This window comes from Rousettus aegyptiacus, unplaced genomic scaffold (assembly GCF_014176215.1).
Source record: "Rousettus aegyptiacus isolate mRouAeg1 unplaced genomic scaffold, mRouAeg1.p scaffold_m13_p_11, whole genome shotgun sequence".
Classification (NCBI taxonomy): domain Eukaryota; kingdom Metazoa; phylum Chordata; class Mammalia; order Chiroptera; family Pteropodidae; genus Rousettus; species Rousettus aegyptiacus.
In genome coordinates, this window is record NW_023416286.1 from 9,253,922 (window position 1) to 9,272,890 (window position 18,969).

The window sequence follows — 18,969 nt, forward strand, 5'->3', positions numbered from 1 at the left end:
TTCAAACACTTTCTCTTCATCCCAATTCAAAAGGAGAGGAGTATAGAGAGTGTGGAGAGTTTTGTAGTGTTAAATAAGGTAGTTAGGAAAATCTCACTGAAGAGATGACTTTGAAGGAAGCAAAAGACTCAGCTCTGTTGACATTTGAACAAAAATTGTCCAGGAAGAGGAAATAGTAAGTGCAAAGGCCCTGAAGTAGAAGCATCTCAGGCTTGATTTGGAAAGTTTCTTGAGGACATGGATCATATCTTATACTTGGTAGTGTTATTAATTGTGCACAATAATATCTCACAAGAATAACTAACATTTACAGAAGTAAGACGATTCATAAAAGAGTAAAATAAGTGTTTAATAAATAAGAGAGGGCACATTGATAGAAGTTTATTAAAGATACCTAAAAATTAATTCCTGTCCTGTGCGACCTTTCAAATGACAGGCATTAGGATTCTGAACGATATGTAAACTAAAAGCATAAATTGAATAAGTAGATAACATTATGTACAACCAGAAAAGTGCATTTGAGAGGAGCAGTTTGAGGGGCAAAATGAAAGTTTTAATAGGCTAGATATACAAAATATTTTCCCAAGGGTTTTACACTTTTCTCATTTTAATCAGTTCTTCCAAACATTATGGACTTAGAACAGTTTGTTCACCTTACATCTTCTCTCCTGTAGGTAAAATTTCTGCAGTTTTCATGACCTTTAGGTGCGTTTACTTTCAACCCTAAGAACCTTGAGAAATGGAGGTAGGGATAGTAAAGACTAGATTTCATTTTTAGCTATTTTTTCAATAAAGCTTTAGCGGGTGCCTGCCAAGTGAGAAAGCCCCAAACCGTAAAATTCTAGTGTCAAGAACAAAGCTCCACACAGTAAATATTTTGCAGGTTTCTGTAGAACGTATGAATGAATAATAGAAGGAAGAAATGAATCGAGGACAGTGGCTTCTTGAGGCACCCGGAGATATGACTAACGTATCGGAGCCAAATTTCCAATTTTGCCAAACAGTTCCTGGACTATCACGCCGGGCGAGAACAAAGGGGAAATGACTAGATAAAACAATGACCATTAATAACTACGTGGCACCGACGCGGCGGCTAATTCTGTCCGCTCTAGGCTCCCTTAGTCTTCGCCGCCGTAAGTTGTTTACGTCGCGACCGGTAGTGACGTCGCGAGATTTGGCGCTCGCGGGAAGCCGTGTCTTCGCGTCTGGGTGCCGGGCCCGCGCGCGCGGGACTTTCAAGCGTCGGATCCCGGGAGCTCGAGCTGACATGAGCCTCTGGGTGGACAAATACCGGCCCTGCTCCTTGGGCCGGCTGGACTATCACAAGGAGCAGGCGGCCCAGCTGCGCAACCTGGTGAGTCTGCGGACGCGGCGCGGAGAGCAGGGGGCGGGGGGAGGCGGGAAGAGCGGCGGTCGCGCCCCCGGGGGCGGGGGTGCGTGCCCCTGTCGCTTTAGAAGGTGACGGACGCTGCAGGGAAGGGGGAAGAGTGTGTGGGCGGGGTTGTGCTCGTAAAGAAGGAAAAAAGCCCGCTAAGAATTGTTATCTGAGCCAAGACTTAAAGTGAGAAAGCCCTCGATAAATTTGGACGGAGTGAAACGGGCAGCGGGAATAGCGAGTGCGGGATCCCTGAGGCAGGACTGTGCACAGCCTGTTACGGGAGTCTCGGGGAGGCCGGTGTCGCTGAGTAATAGCGGGCCAGCGCTGGGTGCAGGGCCAGTGAATCCTATAAAGTGGGATGGGAAGCCATCGGAGGGCTTTGAGTAGAGAAGGGACATCATCTGACTTTTTCACACACTTAAAGTTTTCTGGTGTCGTTATCATTTACAAATAGGATATCGAATTTATTAACTTCTCATTCTAAAATCGGTTGTATTAGGTTTTTCTTGAGTTTAATTCTTTACGGAAGAATTTTTCCCTCCATCCTGATGGCTTTTTTTGTGTTGTAGATCCTAAAAGTGGCTAATGGCAATGTTGTATGAAAAGCCAATTGAATTTTGTAGAGAATGGAGAGGGAAGAAGGGTCTTGAGAAAAATCTAACGTCTATGGAAGCCGTTTATGGACTCCTTTTAAGGACCTAAAAGTCCCATGTGCTGATGGAGGTGTTTTTGCTCAGTACTCCGGTCTTCCATTACCCACCATTTTCAGAACTATATGTACTTTTAAGTACTTTTTTAAAATGAAAAATAATAAAAAAGGAATTCCATCCTTTTATATGAAAGTCTTTACAAAAGTTGATAGTGTTGCGAGATAGGTGCTTTGTTTTCCTCTTTCATTATTGGTATTCCATCTACGCTAATGTAAAATAAATCTATTACAAATATACACTTCACTTAGACAAATTGCATTTTCTCACAATACCTTTCACTTCAATTTTCTTAGACATAGGATACATTTTACTTTACTTTCAATGACTTTTTTCAAAATGGAATTTGGAATACATGTTTTGGACAATAATATATTAATATTATATGTTAATAGATTTGCTTTTAACAAATGTTTGCCTGTTTGCTGTCGACTCTGGGACTTACTACAACTATAAAAGATTTAATTTTGGTTTGAAGTTTTAAAGAAAGGCAGCAAATATTTGTGAAGCACATACAATTTTCCATGCACTGCATTAGGTGAATAGTTCCTTTCCTTGAGACGTTTTCTCAGTGCCAGAGATAGATGAGTGTACAAAGTGTTAAAATTTACAGTAATAAGCACTTTCGTTAAGGTGCTTATTTCATTTTTTTTCTTTAATGAAAGAACTTATGCTCCACGAGATACACCTGGGATGCAGACGGGCTCTCATCATCTTTACAGCCTTCGTATTACTGATTCCTAAAAAGGGCTGATCATCAGACTCACCTGAGAAACTTCCTGAACTCACACACACACTTGCACTGCAGCGCAGCACTGCCAGTGCCCTACTCCACCCCTTTGTTCTTGCAACTGTGCATAGACAACTTTCTAAATCTCTGTCTTTGCACTTGCCGAAGGCTTTCTCTTGCTGACATAATGCCCTCCTCTCTCACCATCCGCTTTCCCAGTCAGGCTTCAACAAAGGATTGTTGAGAAATGGCTTATCAGACTCCAGCCTCCGCACCCCTTGACTGGGTTAATGCTGTGGTGTATTTTAACACTGGCTTCGAGAGAGTATCCCCAGCAGGATCGAAGTCCAGGTGCCCAGAGTGGTATTTAAATTGATAACACATTTTGTCTTCCTGTCCTTGCAGAATTATCTGTAGAATTTTCCTTTACCTCCCAAATAAACCAAATGCACTCAATTCTTATCAAAGGGACTGTAGAAGACAGGCATTAATCTCAGTTATTGATTCATAATCTTATGGATGGGGTCCAGTTATCAATTAGTCTTATAGGAAATTCTCTAGGAGATTCTGATAGTCAGCCAGGTTGGGGAGTTCTTGCTTTCTAGCATATGGTGTTGTATCACATTTACTATGCTAGGTATATAATTATATAAAATTAATGCCAGGGAATAATCAACATTCCAGAGTTAATTTTAAAAACATCTGTTTATGTATACTCATATACACACACATTTATTTGAAGTTTTATAGGTAGAGATGTAAAATATTGATACTTAAAAAGTAGTTTAATTCTACCGCGAACAGTTATGTGATTAGGGAAAATGCCTCAATCTTTTTTTTTCCAGGTGCAATGTGGTGATTTTCCCCATCTGCTAGTTTATGGACCGTCAGGTGCTGGTAAAAAGACAAGAATTATGTGTATTCTACGTGAACTTTATGGTGTTGGAGTAGAAAAGCTGAGAATTGAACATCAGACCATCACAGTAAGCATTTCACTCTGAGGCCCATTCCAGATATTTATAGCAGGGATTCTCAGTCCTCCTCATCTGTGTGCGCTCTCCCTCCCCCCCACACCACATTCCACATTTCTTTCTAGTGTGTGATTTGAAGTGAGCATTTCACAGGTAATACTGGTGCACAAGATTGAGAGCTACTGATTTATAGACTAAACTATTATAACCAGACCAAAGTCAGTTACGTTTTAGAAGAAATATGAGCAACAGGAGATTTGAGATAAAATGAGGGTGGTCGGATTCATTTTAGATTATGTAGGAAACCAGCGGCTCAGCTGGAACTAGAACTCAAGTTTTTAAAATTCATTGTTCTTGGAGCACTAAGGGGTATGGAAAGAAAGGGAAGGATTTGGAGGAAATTTTTAAATGTGGAATTGGGCTGCTTGTAGGATTGGGCAGCTGACTGACTGGGAGAGGGGCCGTGGAACTCCGGGACGTTGAGTGTCCCCGTGGTCTTGCCCTGGCTGAGCTTCCAGCCTCGTACCGAGCAGCGAGCTTTCATACTCTCCTCAGAGATCATGCGAAGGTCTGGCTGGAATGCTTCCTCTCGGAGTGCCCTCCAGCCCCATTAGCATTAATTTTTCCTCCTACAACCCAGTTGATAATTTTAAAGTACTTCATTCTGCCTCATAGTTATATTTTATTATAGTTATTTATATGTTTTCTATTTTGACAAGACGCTATTTGTTTTTAATTATGTAGAAGACATGGCATTTTTATTTTCATATCTTTCATAGCCACTGGTATACTGTCTTGTACATACCAGACATTGAAAAAATGTACTCTGACTAGATGGATAGTAGTGCTATTAATAGAAAAAGGATAAATAGATTTTAGGCAATGTCGAATACCTTGTATTTAGATACATTGCTTATAAAATATGTAGGGACAAATTTAACAAAAAAGGTGTGGGATCTGTAGGAAGAAAACGAATAAAAAAGCAGAAAAACAGCTTATTAAATGGAAAGATGCATCATGTTTTCAAATAGGTGGCTGAATATTTAAAAGTGTCTCTTCTCCCCCAAGTTATAGGATAAATTTCAGTGAAATTCAGTTAAAATTCAACTTGTTTTTAATTGTATGAAATTATCTTAAAGTACATGTGAAAGAATACATTTCTGAGACTAGCTGAACTAATTATAAAAAAAGGTTTGTGAAGTGGGACTTGTGTGAACAAGTGTTACATTATATTGTAAAGCTACTATAATCAAAATAATACTGTACTAGAATGGGAGCAGGAATTAGACCAGTGGGACTGGTAGTCCAGAAATAAGACTATTTCAAATCAATAGGAAAAGGATAAGTTAACACAAAATGCCAACAAAGTTATCTACCAAGAAGAAAATAAAGTTGAATCTATATGATGCCTAGTTTATAAAGATGAATTCCAGATGAAGTAAAGATTTAAGTGTTAAAGAGAGGTACTAAAAGTCTTAGAATAAAATGCCTCGGACTTTATAAATAGCCTATGTGTCAAGAATACCTTTTAATAGAAAACATGGAAGCTATAGGAGAAAAGAAATAGATATCGGGATATATATAAATTTTAAAAGTTTGAATGAAGATAGCACAAAATCAATAGAAAAATGAATGATTGTCAAAAAATATTTGAAAGGAACGTGTTAGACAAAAGATTTTATAAATTGACAAAGGTGGAAGCCAACCTGTTAGAAATGGAATAAAAAGTCACAGAAGAGAAACACATCAAGATGTTGAAATTTCTGATAGTTAAGGAGAAACAGTGTAAGTCTTATATGTGCTCTTTAGGATATGTACTATCATATATATAATACACTACTTTACATATATCTCATGTATACTATAATATGTATAATAAACTCATCAAATTGGCAACAATCGAAGGCATGTAAAACCTGCACATGGGGAATGTTGAGGCAGAATATTCGTTGCTAGTAGAAAACTGAATTGTTAGATTTTTTAATGGAAAGAAGGCTGGTTATACATATACATAAAAGTTTAGAAAACATCCCCTTCAATCCAGCAGATTCTTTATTGGGAATCTATTTCTTAGAAATGAGATGTGCATGAGACATATGTACAAAGGATGTTAATTGTGGAATTGTTTGAGACAGCAGAAAACATGAAACAAAATGCCCACCAGTATGACTGACTTCGAGAAATCCATGTTATAGGTTGATCTGCAACTTTAACACCCTATACCAATGGTCTGAGAGTGATTGCCTAGATGCATTAAGTAGGAAAAGCAAAAAAGCAAAATGCGGGAAATATATGTGATTGCCTCTTTTTTTTTTTTTTTTAAACAAACACTAATGTTCTCTGTATATATTTGTGTACTTATTTTTGTGTGTTATGGAGAAGGTTGTGAAAGGATGTGCAGATTGTGTACAAGGATAATCTGATAATGGGATGATTTGGAGATTTCTGGAGGTAGAGGAAAATGTAATCACAAAAACAATGTGTATGACGCAATTTATATAAAATCATATATGTTTACACACTAAGAAAAAAACGGGGTTAATGAAGTTAAAATGTTGATGGTGGTTCTGTAGAACCTTTTATGTTAGTAAGCATAAATTGGTGATGTAATTAAAACGAACAGTGAAACACAGAACAGAGGAAAAATAGCCAATAAATAAATGTTAAAAATATCTGTTTTCTTTGTCCACAGACTCCATCTAAAAAGAAAATTGAAATTAGCACTATTGCAAGCAATTACCACCTTGAAGTTAATCCCAGGTAAGTTGCTACTATATAGAAATAAGCATTTTTAGAATAGTGGTGTTCATACTTTTTACAGAGTAGAACCCTGTTTTGGAATAAAATCATTTGTAGAAACATAGTATATAAAACAGTGCCCTGTGTGAAATTGAGAGCCTAGAACTTTCCTGCTTTGCCTTCTCTCTGCGTCCCCCTTGTTCAAATAATTTTAATAATTAAATTTTCTTGTTCTACTGAGTTCAGTTCTTTACTTGAAGTGCATCGCATAGTAAGTTTTTTAAAAAATATGTTGACTCATTCAGAACTGATGAGCAAAGTATATCTAAAAAGTTTGTAATGTCTGGAGTGAATGTTTCACAAGGCAATTTGGGGTAATCATATCTTTGCCACTGCTTTGTTTCAATTTCTTTATTAGAGGGTGTTATAATAGTCCACCAACCAACATCTTTCTTACCTATCATGAGATAACAAGGTTAGGATCTTGTTGGAGGCACATTGAACACTCATGTCATAGCAGATACGTGCTGCTTAAGTTAAATGGTGTAAAAATGATTGTATTGGGAGCAAAGCTGGGTAAGGCTTCAGGCTTCTCTGGGGCCTGATATGTTCTTGAAGGGGAACAGAATCGAGGACATCATCAGGCAAAGGCACCTTTTTGAGCGCTGGCACAGAGACAAGAATGAACATCTATTTTGAGACTGAATGAGGTGGAAGAAAGAGAGTCACAAGGTAATATTATTTGGTATAAAGTACCTAGTGAGAAGTTTTAAATGGATTACTATATTTAGTCCTCAAAAGAACCCTAACACAGATATTTTCCCTGAGTATGTCAAAGAAAATTAAGAGAAATAAGGTTGGTGGGAAGGGTTCGATCATAAAAGTAGAGAAAGCGTTAGTTACATAGACAAAAGGGAAATATTTTGGGTTTTGGACTAGGAAATAAACATAAAAGACACTCTAGGTGTATTGATATAATAGTAGTGAATTGAGAAAGACTTGATGACTGGGAGAATAATGTAAAAGCTGATTGCTTTGCCCTCTTTCTCATTGTGAGTTCCTCTGTAGCAAGAACAGTCAATTAGAGATTAAGCTGATTGTTTTTCAGGTGTTCTAAATTGACATTCAGCCTAAATTAACCAGGTGACTTATGTTGGTTTGTGAGTTGCGTGACTTAAATGCTAAAGCAGTAATGTGGATATTAAATAATAGATAATGCCAATAGTAAGTCAACAGCTTATCTTAAACTCCATTTGCTTATCGCATTCTCTTGCTAAGGGAATCAGCTCCGTGCTCGTCCTGGGAGCAGACTTGTCAAGCCTTGTCCTCTCTCAGACCTTCGAATTTTGATGTTGGGGAAGAGGAATGGAGATTAAATTTGTGTTTCAAAGATTTGGTTTTATATTTTGAGTAATTATAGATAATTAAGAAATTAGCTGTAACTAGGTATTAACTGTAATTGGTACAGAGAAGTGTTAGAGTGTTTAACAAACTTAATTATTAGTGCTCCTTTTAAATAATAACAGTAAACTTAAAAAAACATTTAGTGTTTTCAGTGATGTTAATTAAACTGTAATTGAGTATTGGAATATTGTTAGTATTTTTAATAACCCTAAAATATTTCACTTCAAAGTTTTGTGAATGTTATTAGGTATTATTAATTTTAATTAAAATTTTAACTACTTAAAATCTTAAACATTTTCTTATAGATAAAGAATAAGGGCATAATACTGTCAAGTTATTTATGTATATTTACATGTTAAGTTTCTATATATGTGTATTTACCATTATTTTTGTCTTGCATAGTGATGCTGGAAATAGTGACCGGGTAGTAATTCAGGAGATGTTGAAAACAGTGGCACAGTCTCAGCAACTTGAAACAAATTCTCAAAGAGACTTTAAAGGTATGTAGTAAAAATATTTCTTCTTGTTAAGACCCTTACATTGTAAACAATGAGTATGAGAGCAAATATAGTGGGAAGTTTGAATTTCATCCATTTAGCAAATATTTATTAACTTCCTGTTCTATACCAAGCATTATGCTACTTTTTGGGGGAGTGAGGGCGGGACATCTAAAAGTGAATAAGAGAGGCACGACCCCTGTGCTTATAGCAGTTTGTAATCCAGTGCAATTGAGTTTTGGCAGAAAGAGGACTGTTGGCGCCACCCATTTGTTAGAACTAGATGAATAATGAAAAACACTTTATGTAAAATAAATTACAGGATTGAAGAATAACTGTTTCTAGGACCAAAGTTATATGTTCATTATCACATATTTGAATCAACAGAAAGATTAAAATCCTCTATAATTTCACCATCCAGAGACAATTATTTTAACACTTTCGTCATTACCTTCCAGCGTCATTTATATGCATATATATGCACACATTCTTATAGAAGATTTTGTAATGATAAATATGCCAACACTTAATGCTTTTGATATATTCTGCCAAATTCTTCATCTGAAATAGGTATAGGTTTATAGTACCACCAGCAGTAATGAGGAATGCCCATTTCTCACCCATGTTCGTCAGTGCTGCAGATAATTATTTTTAATTTTTGTCAGTTTAAGCAAAGAAAATAAGGTGTGTTTTGTTTTTCCTTAGTAAATGTAGTAATTTTTTTTTTCGTTGCTCATTTTAGTGTTTCGTGATTTGCCTGTGTGTACTCCAGGCTATTTATCTTTTCCCCTCAGTCTATTTCAAAATAAATTTATATTTACTTAATTATTTTTGCTACTGTAAATGGAGTCTTCTCTTACATTTGCTTTGTTTGCATATATACCTGTGATGTTTATATCTTTATATCCTATATTAATAAATTCTCTTATTGTTCATAATAGTCTTCCTATTGTTTCTTTCACGTTTTTCAGATATATATTCATATCATGTAAATAGAGTGTTTTTCCTTTTCTGATTTATATGGCTTTAAATACTTGTTTAATTATGTCTGCTAGTACAGTGTTTAATAGGAGAGAGAGAGGATGATGTGCTTTTTATGACCGAAGCGAGAGCCTTAAGGTTTCCCCACAGTTAGTTGCTGGATTGTGGCATTTCTGGAGTGAGCCTCAGTTGGTCACGATGTGTTCATTTTTTAAATATGCTGCTGTGTTCTGCCTACCTGATTTATTTTTGTATCAGTGGTCTGTAGTACCTTTTGTTTGATGCCATTTTTGTCAGATTTCTGGATCAACCTCATCTCTGTTTTTCCTGTTCTGTTCGGTTTGGATTCTGTTTCAGAGATGCTCCTCATTGTGCAGGGTACTTCCTTTTGTTATTTTCAGTCTGCTTCTCTGTCCATACCTACTGTGTCCGGGTTCCATTGCTTTTGACCATGGATTGAGCCTTATGGGTGCTTTTCTCAGGCCCTCGACACTTACCCATAGGTTCCTGTGGGTGGTTTGGGGCTCTGTCCTAAAGGCTGTCAGAAACCCAGGGGATCCCGGCCACCTCCTCTCACACGTAGTTCTCACTCGCTCATACTTGGGATTCCTAGGCAATACTTGGCACTTAGTTTTGGTATAAATGTTGTCCATGGGTCTTTGGTCTTAAAGTCTCTAGTTCTGTCTGTCTGTATGGAAAAGATTTAAATGCAACGATGCTAGCGCTGCCATATTTCTTCTGGAAATAATTTAATGTAATAAAAAAAATACAACAGTTGGATTCAGTCACTACCTACATGTTATTGCTGAAACGCTTTAAGGCCAATCCTTGATTATGGCCAGGTGGAAACTTACTGTAGAAGTGACCAGACAGCTTTATGCCTTGTCAGCTACATCCCTTGTGCCAGTTTTTGTCCAAAGTATATTCCTTAGAATGTTGTTTTAAGATGTTCCACAGATGTGCCTCTGGGATAAAATATTTTGGGGAAATATAGCACAGTACACCCATGTCTTGGTGATTTTTAGTGCATATAAATACAGCAAAGCCTACAGTGAAGTCATTCTATAGCAGAGTAACCTCTTTAACTTCATTTAGCATAGAGTTTCTTAGGCTTGTTTGATTTAGAATTTTAAAAATAAAATAAATGATTTTCATTATACCTACAACTTTTATATGTCCTTGCCTAACGGGGGAGTAGTATTAAGGGATCATTTAGGATTTCACTCTGAATAACAAGGAGGAGGAGAAGGAGAGAGATTCAGGTTTAAGTTTGTTTTGTTTTTCCTCGTCTCAGTGGTTTTATTGACAGAGGTTGACAAACTCACGAAAGATGCCCAACATGCCTTGCGCCGAACCATGGAAAAGTATATGTCCACCTGCAGATTGATCTTGTGTTGCAATTCTACATCTAAAGTGATACCACCTATTCGTAGTAGGTGCTTGGCAGTTCGTGTGCCTGCTCCCAGCATTGACGATGTAAGTCACGTTCTGTCTTTGATTTAATAAAAACACAGTGAGGTGTGTCAGTAATTCAGGAATAGCCGTGATCTGAATGTGAATCATTAATAGATGTACAAATTTAATATATATAGTAGTAAATACCAAATACCAGTATATAGAAAGTATTCTTCATTTTAAATCATCTTTTACTGTAAACAAGTAGGTATTATAAATTTTACTAATCTAGGGAAGGGCTAGTTATTTAGTATCTTCTACCTCAACCTGATTTAATTGGCTTTGATGGAGACTTGAGTATGGAAGAAATAGATTTTGCAAGGAAATGGTGTGGGAATACCTACTCCCGAGGTAGGGGACCAGAGTTAGTGTGAAACAACATATATATGTATATGTGGGCATGTGTATTTGTCATTTTTAATAGCTATGAGTAAAACTACTGATTCTCATAATAAGCAGCTTTCCTGTTAATATTTGAGGCATTTTTTTTGCAAAATAGGGGTAGTATGTGACATTGTATTAGTTGCAAAGTGGTAACATACCTATATTTTAAATTTTACTTGTAAAAATTTTGGGAATAATGCAGTTAAAAGGGTCAATAAAGCAGGCAGGACTACTAGGTTACACCGCTCCCACAGGTGCCCCTTGAGTTGTGCAGAATTCAGCGTACATGGCTCCGCTTGGCAGCCCTGTTCTTGCGACCGATCTGGGACCCTGTGTCTGCTCCAGCTGCCCTGAGGAGGCGGCAGGCTTGGACCTGGGACCAGGTCTTTCTCCAGTTGTACGGCCAGCTCCTTGCTCTCTCTGACAGCTGGGCTACCCCTGGCTTCCTGCTAAAGGAGCACGTGGGTCAGGGTAGAATAATGACAATTAAAAAAAAAGGGCCTATAAAGATGTTATCAACAGAAATTGTCTCGATATGCTGTTTGACAGGTTGCCCATTTTTGTTAATTATTTTATTTGTAGATTTGTCATGTGTTATCGTCTGTGTGCAAGAAGGAAGGCCTGACGCTTCCTCCACAGTTGGCTCATCGACTTGCAGAGAAGTCCTGCAGGAATCTCAGAAAAGCCCTCCTCATGTGCGAAGCCTGCAGAGTGCAGCAGTGAGTGGAAGCGGCAGTGAGCACAGAACACTTTCTGAGAAATAAGAACACTTCCATTCAGTTTATCATATTCTTCTTTCGTTGTGTAGATATCCTTTTGCTGCAGATCAGGAGGTCCCTGAAACAGATTGGGAGGTGTATCTGAGGGAGACCGCCAATGCTATTGTCAGTCAGCAGACTCCGCAAAGGTAACGGTGTAAAAGGTGACCATTGAAAGTGGCCATTGAGGTAGTGGACATACTCTGAGTTTCAGGTTGGCAGTTTTATACTAGCACCTTGCAATTTAGAATAATTAAATCTTGACTCTAAAAACTCAACTTTTAAAGAAAAGGTAGAATTTAATTTTAGAAATTCAGTGGTTCAGAAACGTGGGTGTGTGGTATCATGGCTTCTGTTAAGCTGTTCACATGTAAATATGGAACTTACAAATTAAAACATCTTGGAGTTTTTAGTTTTTCTTTTAGGTTCTCAAGTGACTTAAAATTAATATATAACATAATGTGTCTAGTTTTTAATATTGAAAAGAACAATATATAACTTTGCAATTGATGCATCAAATGCTAGAAGGATACTAGGCTGAGTCAGACTTCTAGTCTTCTACAGATTTGTAGGTATGATGATAGGATCTGTTAAGAATAATATTGTGTACATGTTGTCAGCATTTTGGAAGGATATGGAGGCACATTTGGTGCACAGTCATTTCCATTTATTTCTGTGGATCTATTTAGTAGTGGACATAATGAAAATATTTTAACCACTAGTTGTTTGATTTATGACAGCTTTGTTCTCCAAATGAAGGCCCACTACCTTTGGGAAGCCTGGGGAAGATTCCTTAGGTTCGCTGAGACCCAGTCTCCTTCCTTATTGTCTGTCAGAACTAGAAACCATCTTTAGACTTTAGAGAGAGTAGTTGATTGTTTTAGAAAACAAACAGTGCAGCCACTAAAATGTAAACTTCCCTGGTTTATGTGAACATTATCATGAGAGGAATATTCCATGCTCCTCCTCTTGAGTGATATATCTGATGAATTCTAATTTTTATGAGAGTCTTTAAAGGGATTATCACATATACTTCTGGCTATCATACAGATAAGTGAAGGTGAATAGACATGCATAATGAGTACTTGGTATTTAATCAAGGGTTCCTTTGAATTCCTATAATTCAGTTATTTTGGCTGAAGAAATTAATAGTTTTAAAAAAGCACCAAACATTGTAAGTAGTCTTTTTGGAAGAGAAACCTTGACTTTAGAAAAAAATGTACATTCTACTTTGTAAATTGTTGATCAGTGAAGAAATCTCAGCCTTTAAAGAGATAACATTCAAACAGCATGTCTTACAGGTCTTTTTCTTGTATAAAATATTTCCACACTGAAGATGACTTTTTTGTTTTTCTGATTTTAAAGAAGAAAAACTGGTGGCAATAGTAGAACTTTCCTACTTTTAAGAGATTTAGGTACAGATGTTGGAATATTTGACAATTATTAGATGCATTTTTAAGACTTTAGTTGATCATTGCTCCTTAATTCTTCTAGGTGAGGTTACCCTTTCCTCCAAATTTCCACACAGGTTTTGGCAGCTCATAAACGAACTTGTTCCAGCAGAGGTTCTGCTCTTTCAAGTGGAGACTATGAGTTGTAGGGATTGATTGCATTGTACTGCGTAACAAGAAATTTCTCTCAATTCCAGAAATCCTTGGGGCTGGCCAAAAGTACTCGAAGGGCTGCTGTCATTCCGATCATTGCCACACAGTACCAAATGACTGCTTCTGATTTTTGACCTCAAAATTTTCTAATTCGAATAGCAGCTAATATTTAGTGGATAATTATTATGTCCGTTCTTATACTATGTTATTTCAAGTCATACAACAGATCTATGAGGAAAGTATCATTACTCTTTATTTTGTAGATAAGAAAATTGATATTTGGGAGATTGTTGCTTATTCAGGGACATTCAGTTAGTAAGAGGCAGTTCTAGAATACCATGTTTCTCTGACAGAAGAATTTGTACTCTTTATCAGTTGTAACCCCCAAGAAATGATGACACAAGCATAGTATATATAGAGTATATTCATTTTTTAGAAACCGGGTTATATTAGAAATTAACTCAGACTAAGATGAGATGCATGTAAACATGCATGAAATAACATGGTATAGTTACAGCACAGTGTATAGTTAAATATATCTCGAATCAACTTTTCAAAAATAAGGTATATGCATAATTATTAAAATAACTTAATACTATTTGTCATTTATGTTTCTTATGCTTTAATAATCAGGTTTATTTTTGAGATGTACCACCATGTCCCAGAGGGATCAAGGGCTTTGGAGTCAGAACTGAATTAAAGTGCTGCCTCAACTACATGAGTTTTGGTAGAACCTTAACTTTTCTGAACTTAGTTCTTTTCAGTAAGACCAGTGGTATTAGGAATAAATCATGTGCTGCAGTGAACTTCAAACAGAGTAACAGGTTAGAGAAGCGCCAGGTCAGACATCTGGACTTAGGAATATGACAGGTCTGTGCTTAAGTCAGGGCTCTGCTGTGCTCACCTTTGTCAGGTAACAAACTACCTGAGCCATATTTTTTTATCTAAAAAAACGGAGATAACGCCCACTCACAGATGGTGTGAGGACTGTTTTAAATCATTTGTTAGTGTCTTGCACACAGTAGGTACTCAAAAAATGCTAGTTCTTTTTAAAAAAATTTATTAAGTTTTATTATGGTTTAGCTTGATACTCTTCGATATCCAGGAAAGAGGTTTGAACTTCTACTTTTAAGAAATCTTTCATAATCACTTCCCTGCTTAATCTGAAGTGTGGAAACATCTATGGTATTATTTTAGTAAAGATTCAGAACAGCATTTTTTCCCCTGTATGGTAGGTTAAGTATATATGTAGAGAGATAAAGGTACTTGTTTGATGTATATTTAGAATTTTAGTTGTCACTTTTTTTCTTACTGTTTTAAAATGTCTATTTCCCTCCTTTGCTCCTTTCCCTTCTTGTTATGAGAAGGGTCTAGGGTTAGGTCTCAGAGTCTGGAATGTTCGTGTTTACCTAGGCAGCCTGGTCTGCTTACCTAGAACCCCTCGTATTGCCCCTTTTATAACAGGACAGCTTTGCTGCCCCGTGTCGCTTTTCTACTTTGCAGTCTGGGCAGTAGCATAATATTATTAGATCATCTTTATGGTCTTCTGTCACTTGTGTAATCGAGTGATCTTTAATCTTTTCATGACTGTTTTCTAGGTGTCCTGGGTATCATCTACTTGGAAAATAGAATAAGTATGTTACTTGATATGTTATTAAAGTATACTAAAATCTATGGTGTGAGATAAACTCAACTGTCAGTATTCAAGTCTTAATTTCTCTTTGGTACTTTCATGGTATTTCAATATGACTAATAACACTGAATACAAATGTTGTCTGACTTCAGTAGAGTTCTGAACATTTTCTTTTAGAAAAATGAACTGAAATTAAAAGCGTCTATATATGTATCCTAAGATGACAGAGTATTTAAGAAAATGTCTGTATTGGATTAATTTATAACGTTAAACAGCATAGTAGGTATTTGGAAAATTACCTCTTTATCACAAAATAATTATTATGTTTTCTGTAGACTCCTTGAAGTTCGTGGAAGACTCTATGAGCTTTTGACTCATTGTATTCCTCCTGAGATAATAATGAAGGTAACTTGATTTCAGATCTTGAAGCAAAATTTGGACTTTGAGTAGGTGATTACAGGCTTTTATATTTACTAAGATAACGCTGTCACCTCTTTTATCCAGTTCATTCAGTGGGTGTACATTGAGCCTCTCCTGTATGATAGGCACCATTAGGGGAGTGTTGAAGAAGACAGGGGAAGGGACTACCTTCAGAGAAGTTACAGTTTAGTGGGGCGAAATGGGAAACAAGCAGGAGGATTTCAGAATGTCACGTGTTAAAAAGGACATAAAGTGAAATGGTAATGGAGAACGGGGCTAAGGAAGGTCAGTAATAGCTTCTCTGAGGAGTAACAGAAGGGAACCCTGTAGATGGCTGGGGAATAGGTATTTCGACAGCAAGGTTCAGTGCAGGTGGGGATGAGGTTGAAGTTGGCAGAGTCTGGACTACGTGGAATAATAGAAGGCACAGCTTTAGAGTTGAACTAGCGGCTACCTAGCTAGCTAGCTAGATTGGTTGGCTGTTAGATTTAGGGAATGCAGGGGTTTTTGTTTCTATTTATTAAAAGTATATTGTTATATTTACATGAAAAAATTTAAATGATCCCCAAAATAGAAAAAATAATGAAGGTCTACGTTTTCAATATTCAATAAAGGTAGTCAGTTTAAACAGACTTCTATTCTGTTCATATAGAAATAAGCCCGAGAGAGAGAGAGAGAGAGAGAGAGAGAGAGAGAGAGAGAGAGAGTGTGTGTGTGTGTGTGTGTGTGTGTATGTATGTATGTATGTGTGTTTAGTTTCACAAACTGCATAGTGTTCTGCACTGTTTTCAGTCTACCTTGTAGCATGGTGATGTTTCATGACAGTACAGATTTACTTTATGCCTTTTTATGGTTAAATGGGATTTCTTGGTATATCATTTTTATTTTTTAACATGAACTCTTGGTGGAACTTTAGGTTGTCTATACATTATTATTATTAATTTTGTAGTAAACATCTTTATACTTATATCTGTGCACTCTCGTACATCTAAGTAGACATTTGCAATTTAGAATATGGTAGATAATTACCACAATTTTACATTAAAGGAAAGGTAGATCATTTTTTGACTTTCAGATGAAGATCGTCATTCCATATAAAAGTATTAAAGATTTTACAAATTAAAAATATATATATATTTTACTTCACATGTCTTTTGTGAATGAGAGAAAAAAAGCTTGTTTAGCTACTGTTTTTTTAAATAATTACTTTTTTAATTACTAGTTATCTTTCTTCAGGGCCTCCTCTCAGAACTTTTACATAATTGCGATGGACAGCTGAAAGGAGAAGTAGCCCAGATGGCAGCTTACTACGAGCATCGTCTGCAGCTGGGCAGCAAGGCCATTTATCACTTGGAAGCATTTGTGGCCAAATTTATGGCACTTTATAAGAAGTTCATGGAGGATGGATTGGAAGGCATGATGTTCTGACACCTATCAGTAAATCTTCCTAATATTTCCCAGTATCAGTATTTACATTCAGTTTATTTTGGAAGGGCTGCAGATAAAATAAACTAAATTTACTTAATCATGTCCTATTTGTGTGTGTGTTTTTTTTTTTTATGTAATCTGTGCATTATTAATCATTATCCTCTAAGTTAAATAATCGCTCCTATTTTATCGAAGTATATATTTCAAAGGACACAACTAGAAATGTCAGAGTCCGGGAACATGATTTTAATTTATTTTAATAATTTGTTATCCAAGTTTGCAATGTTGAATCTTTCATTTTTTTTATTTAATCTCTCACTTGCTGAAGGAAATTTACATGCAATAGCGTGGATATGGAAAAATTGCAGGCTCCATTTCTATTGAAACTGCAAAATCCAACTTTTATTTCAGGGATTCAAATTTGGCATTGGGTTGGCTAGTAGGAAATAAGTGTAGGAGACTTGAAGAATGTGCATGGTATAGCGCTGAAGCGAAAGAACGTTGCTGTAGAAATTACTTTTTAAACAAGTGCACTAGTGTGTCATTTGTCCTTTGGTGCAAGACATTTTTAATTCAGATGTTTGGTTCATGGAACAGAGGGTTTGCTTGACAAGTTTGTATGACAGGCTCTGAACAGTTTCTTTAATTTTGAGCAACAAAAGCAGGACTCAAAAACTACACCAATAGGTGAAGTAAAAGAAGCTTTTAATTTTAAATTAGTTAAACTGCCTGTATAATGATACTGGAGAAACCTTTTGTAGCAGTTTGTGATAAACAATCAGGAAATGTTTAATTGGCAGACAGCAATACACAGAAAAAAACCTAACACTGTTTTAGTCTTAAGGGAAACTGGGTAAAAGAGATGACAATTGCCTTGTTTTTTGTTTGTTTGTTTTGGTACTAGTCACAGCACAACTGGCTGTCTCAGACCTGGGAACCCCCATTTTAGGAGGGATGTCGATATTTAACAAAAGAACTAGGAAGGTGATATTTGGGGAAGCTAGGACTTTTAATTTGGAAAAAAAGAATGTGGTAACTATCTACAAGTGTTTCAAATGATGATGTGCTTTGAGCGTGAGTACCCTTATAATTTGCATTTCTTTAGAGCAGTCCTCAGGGTGGAATCCTTGGGTCAGCACCAGCATCACCTGGGAACTCAGAAAGGTACTCTCCGTCTCATTCCAGACCTACTGAATCCGACTATGGAGGTGAGCACCTCAGTGGTCTCTGTTCTGCCACCCCTCCAGGTGATTCTAATGTGCACCTAAGTTTGAGAACCACTGCTCTGGGGAACACAGATTTAATGGATATGTTAGATTTTTAGTTCCATATAAAGAACTTAATAACAACAGCTATTTTAACAGTGCTGTGGGAAGCTTGAGATCTTATAAGCAGGAAGTGTTTAGGTGGAGAATTGATGGAAAACGAAATGGTTCCTATATGCATTGGGTCTGTATGTATAATTTGATTATAATCTTACAGCTATAAGAGGTATTTCTGTTCTATGAAATAAAGAAGTATAATTTATGCAATATAACACAGACATTTTAAGTCTACATTTTGATTTTTGACAAATGTATTTAGTATAATTCACATCAAGATAACATTCCATCGCCCTAAAAATTCCTTTCCTATCCCTTTGCTGTCAGTCCACCCCTACTGTGGCCCAAGTGAGTAATCTGCTTTCTGTCATTACAGGTTAGTATTACCTAGTCAAGAATTTAAAGTGTCAAATGCCGTATGGTCTTTTGTGCAGGCTTTATTCTCTCAATTATAATTGATATTCATCTATATTATTGCATGTTTCACTAATTTAAAAATTTTTATTGCTCAGTATATGTTTGTATGTACTTTTAAACCCATTCACTTGTTAACGGACC

General features: G+C 36.5%; 1 protein-coding gene across 1 annotated transcript; it reads left to right on the top strand.

Moving 5' to 3' along the window:
• Positions 1 to 1,174: 1,174 nt before the first annotated feature.
• On the top strand, positions 1,175 to 17,191 carry RFC3 (replication factor C subunit 3). The gene is made up of 9 exons (XM_016118940.2): positions 1,175 to 1,354; positions 3,661 to 3,798; positions 6,479 to 6,546; positions 8,332 to 8,429; positions 10,702 to 10,883; positions 11,829 to 11,965; positions 12,055 to 12,153; positions 15,577 to 15,646; positions 16,898 to 17,191. The coding sequence occupies exons 1-9, from the start codon at positions 1,268 to 1,270 to the stop codon at positions 17,087 to 17,089; spliced, it is 1,071 nt and encodes a 356-aa protein (XP_015974426.1). The 5' UTR covers positions 1,175 to 1,267; the 3' UTR covers positions 17,090 to 17,191.
• The last annotated feature ends 1,778 nt before the right edge of the window (positions 17,192 to 18,969 follow it).

Excerpts from the sequence above, each read along its gene's own strand:
- RFC3 (XM_016118940.2), top strand. The coding sequence starts at position 1,268 with ATGAGCCTCTGGGTGGACAAATACCGGCCCTGCTCCTTGGGCCGGCTG. Across the intron at positions 6,547-8,331 it reads CACCTTGAAGTTAATCCCAG|TGATGCTGGAAATAGTGACC; the intron begins GTAAGTTGCTAC and ends TGTCTTGCATAG. Across the intron at positions 11,966-12,054 it reads GAAGCCTGCAGAGTGCAGCA|ATATCCTTTTGCTGCAGATC; the intron begins GTGAGTGGAAGC and ends TTCGTTGTGTAG.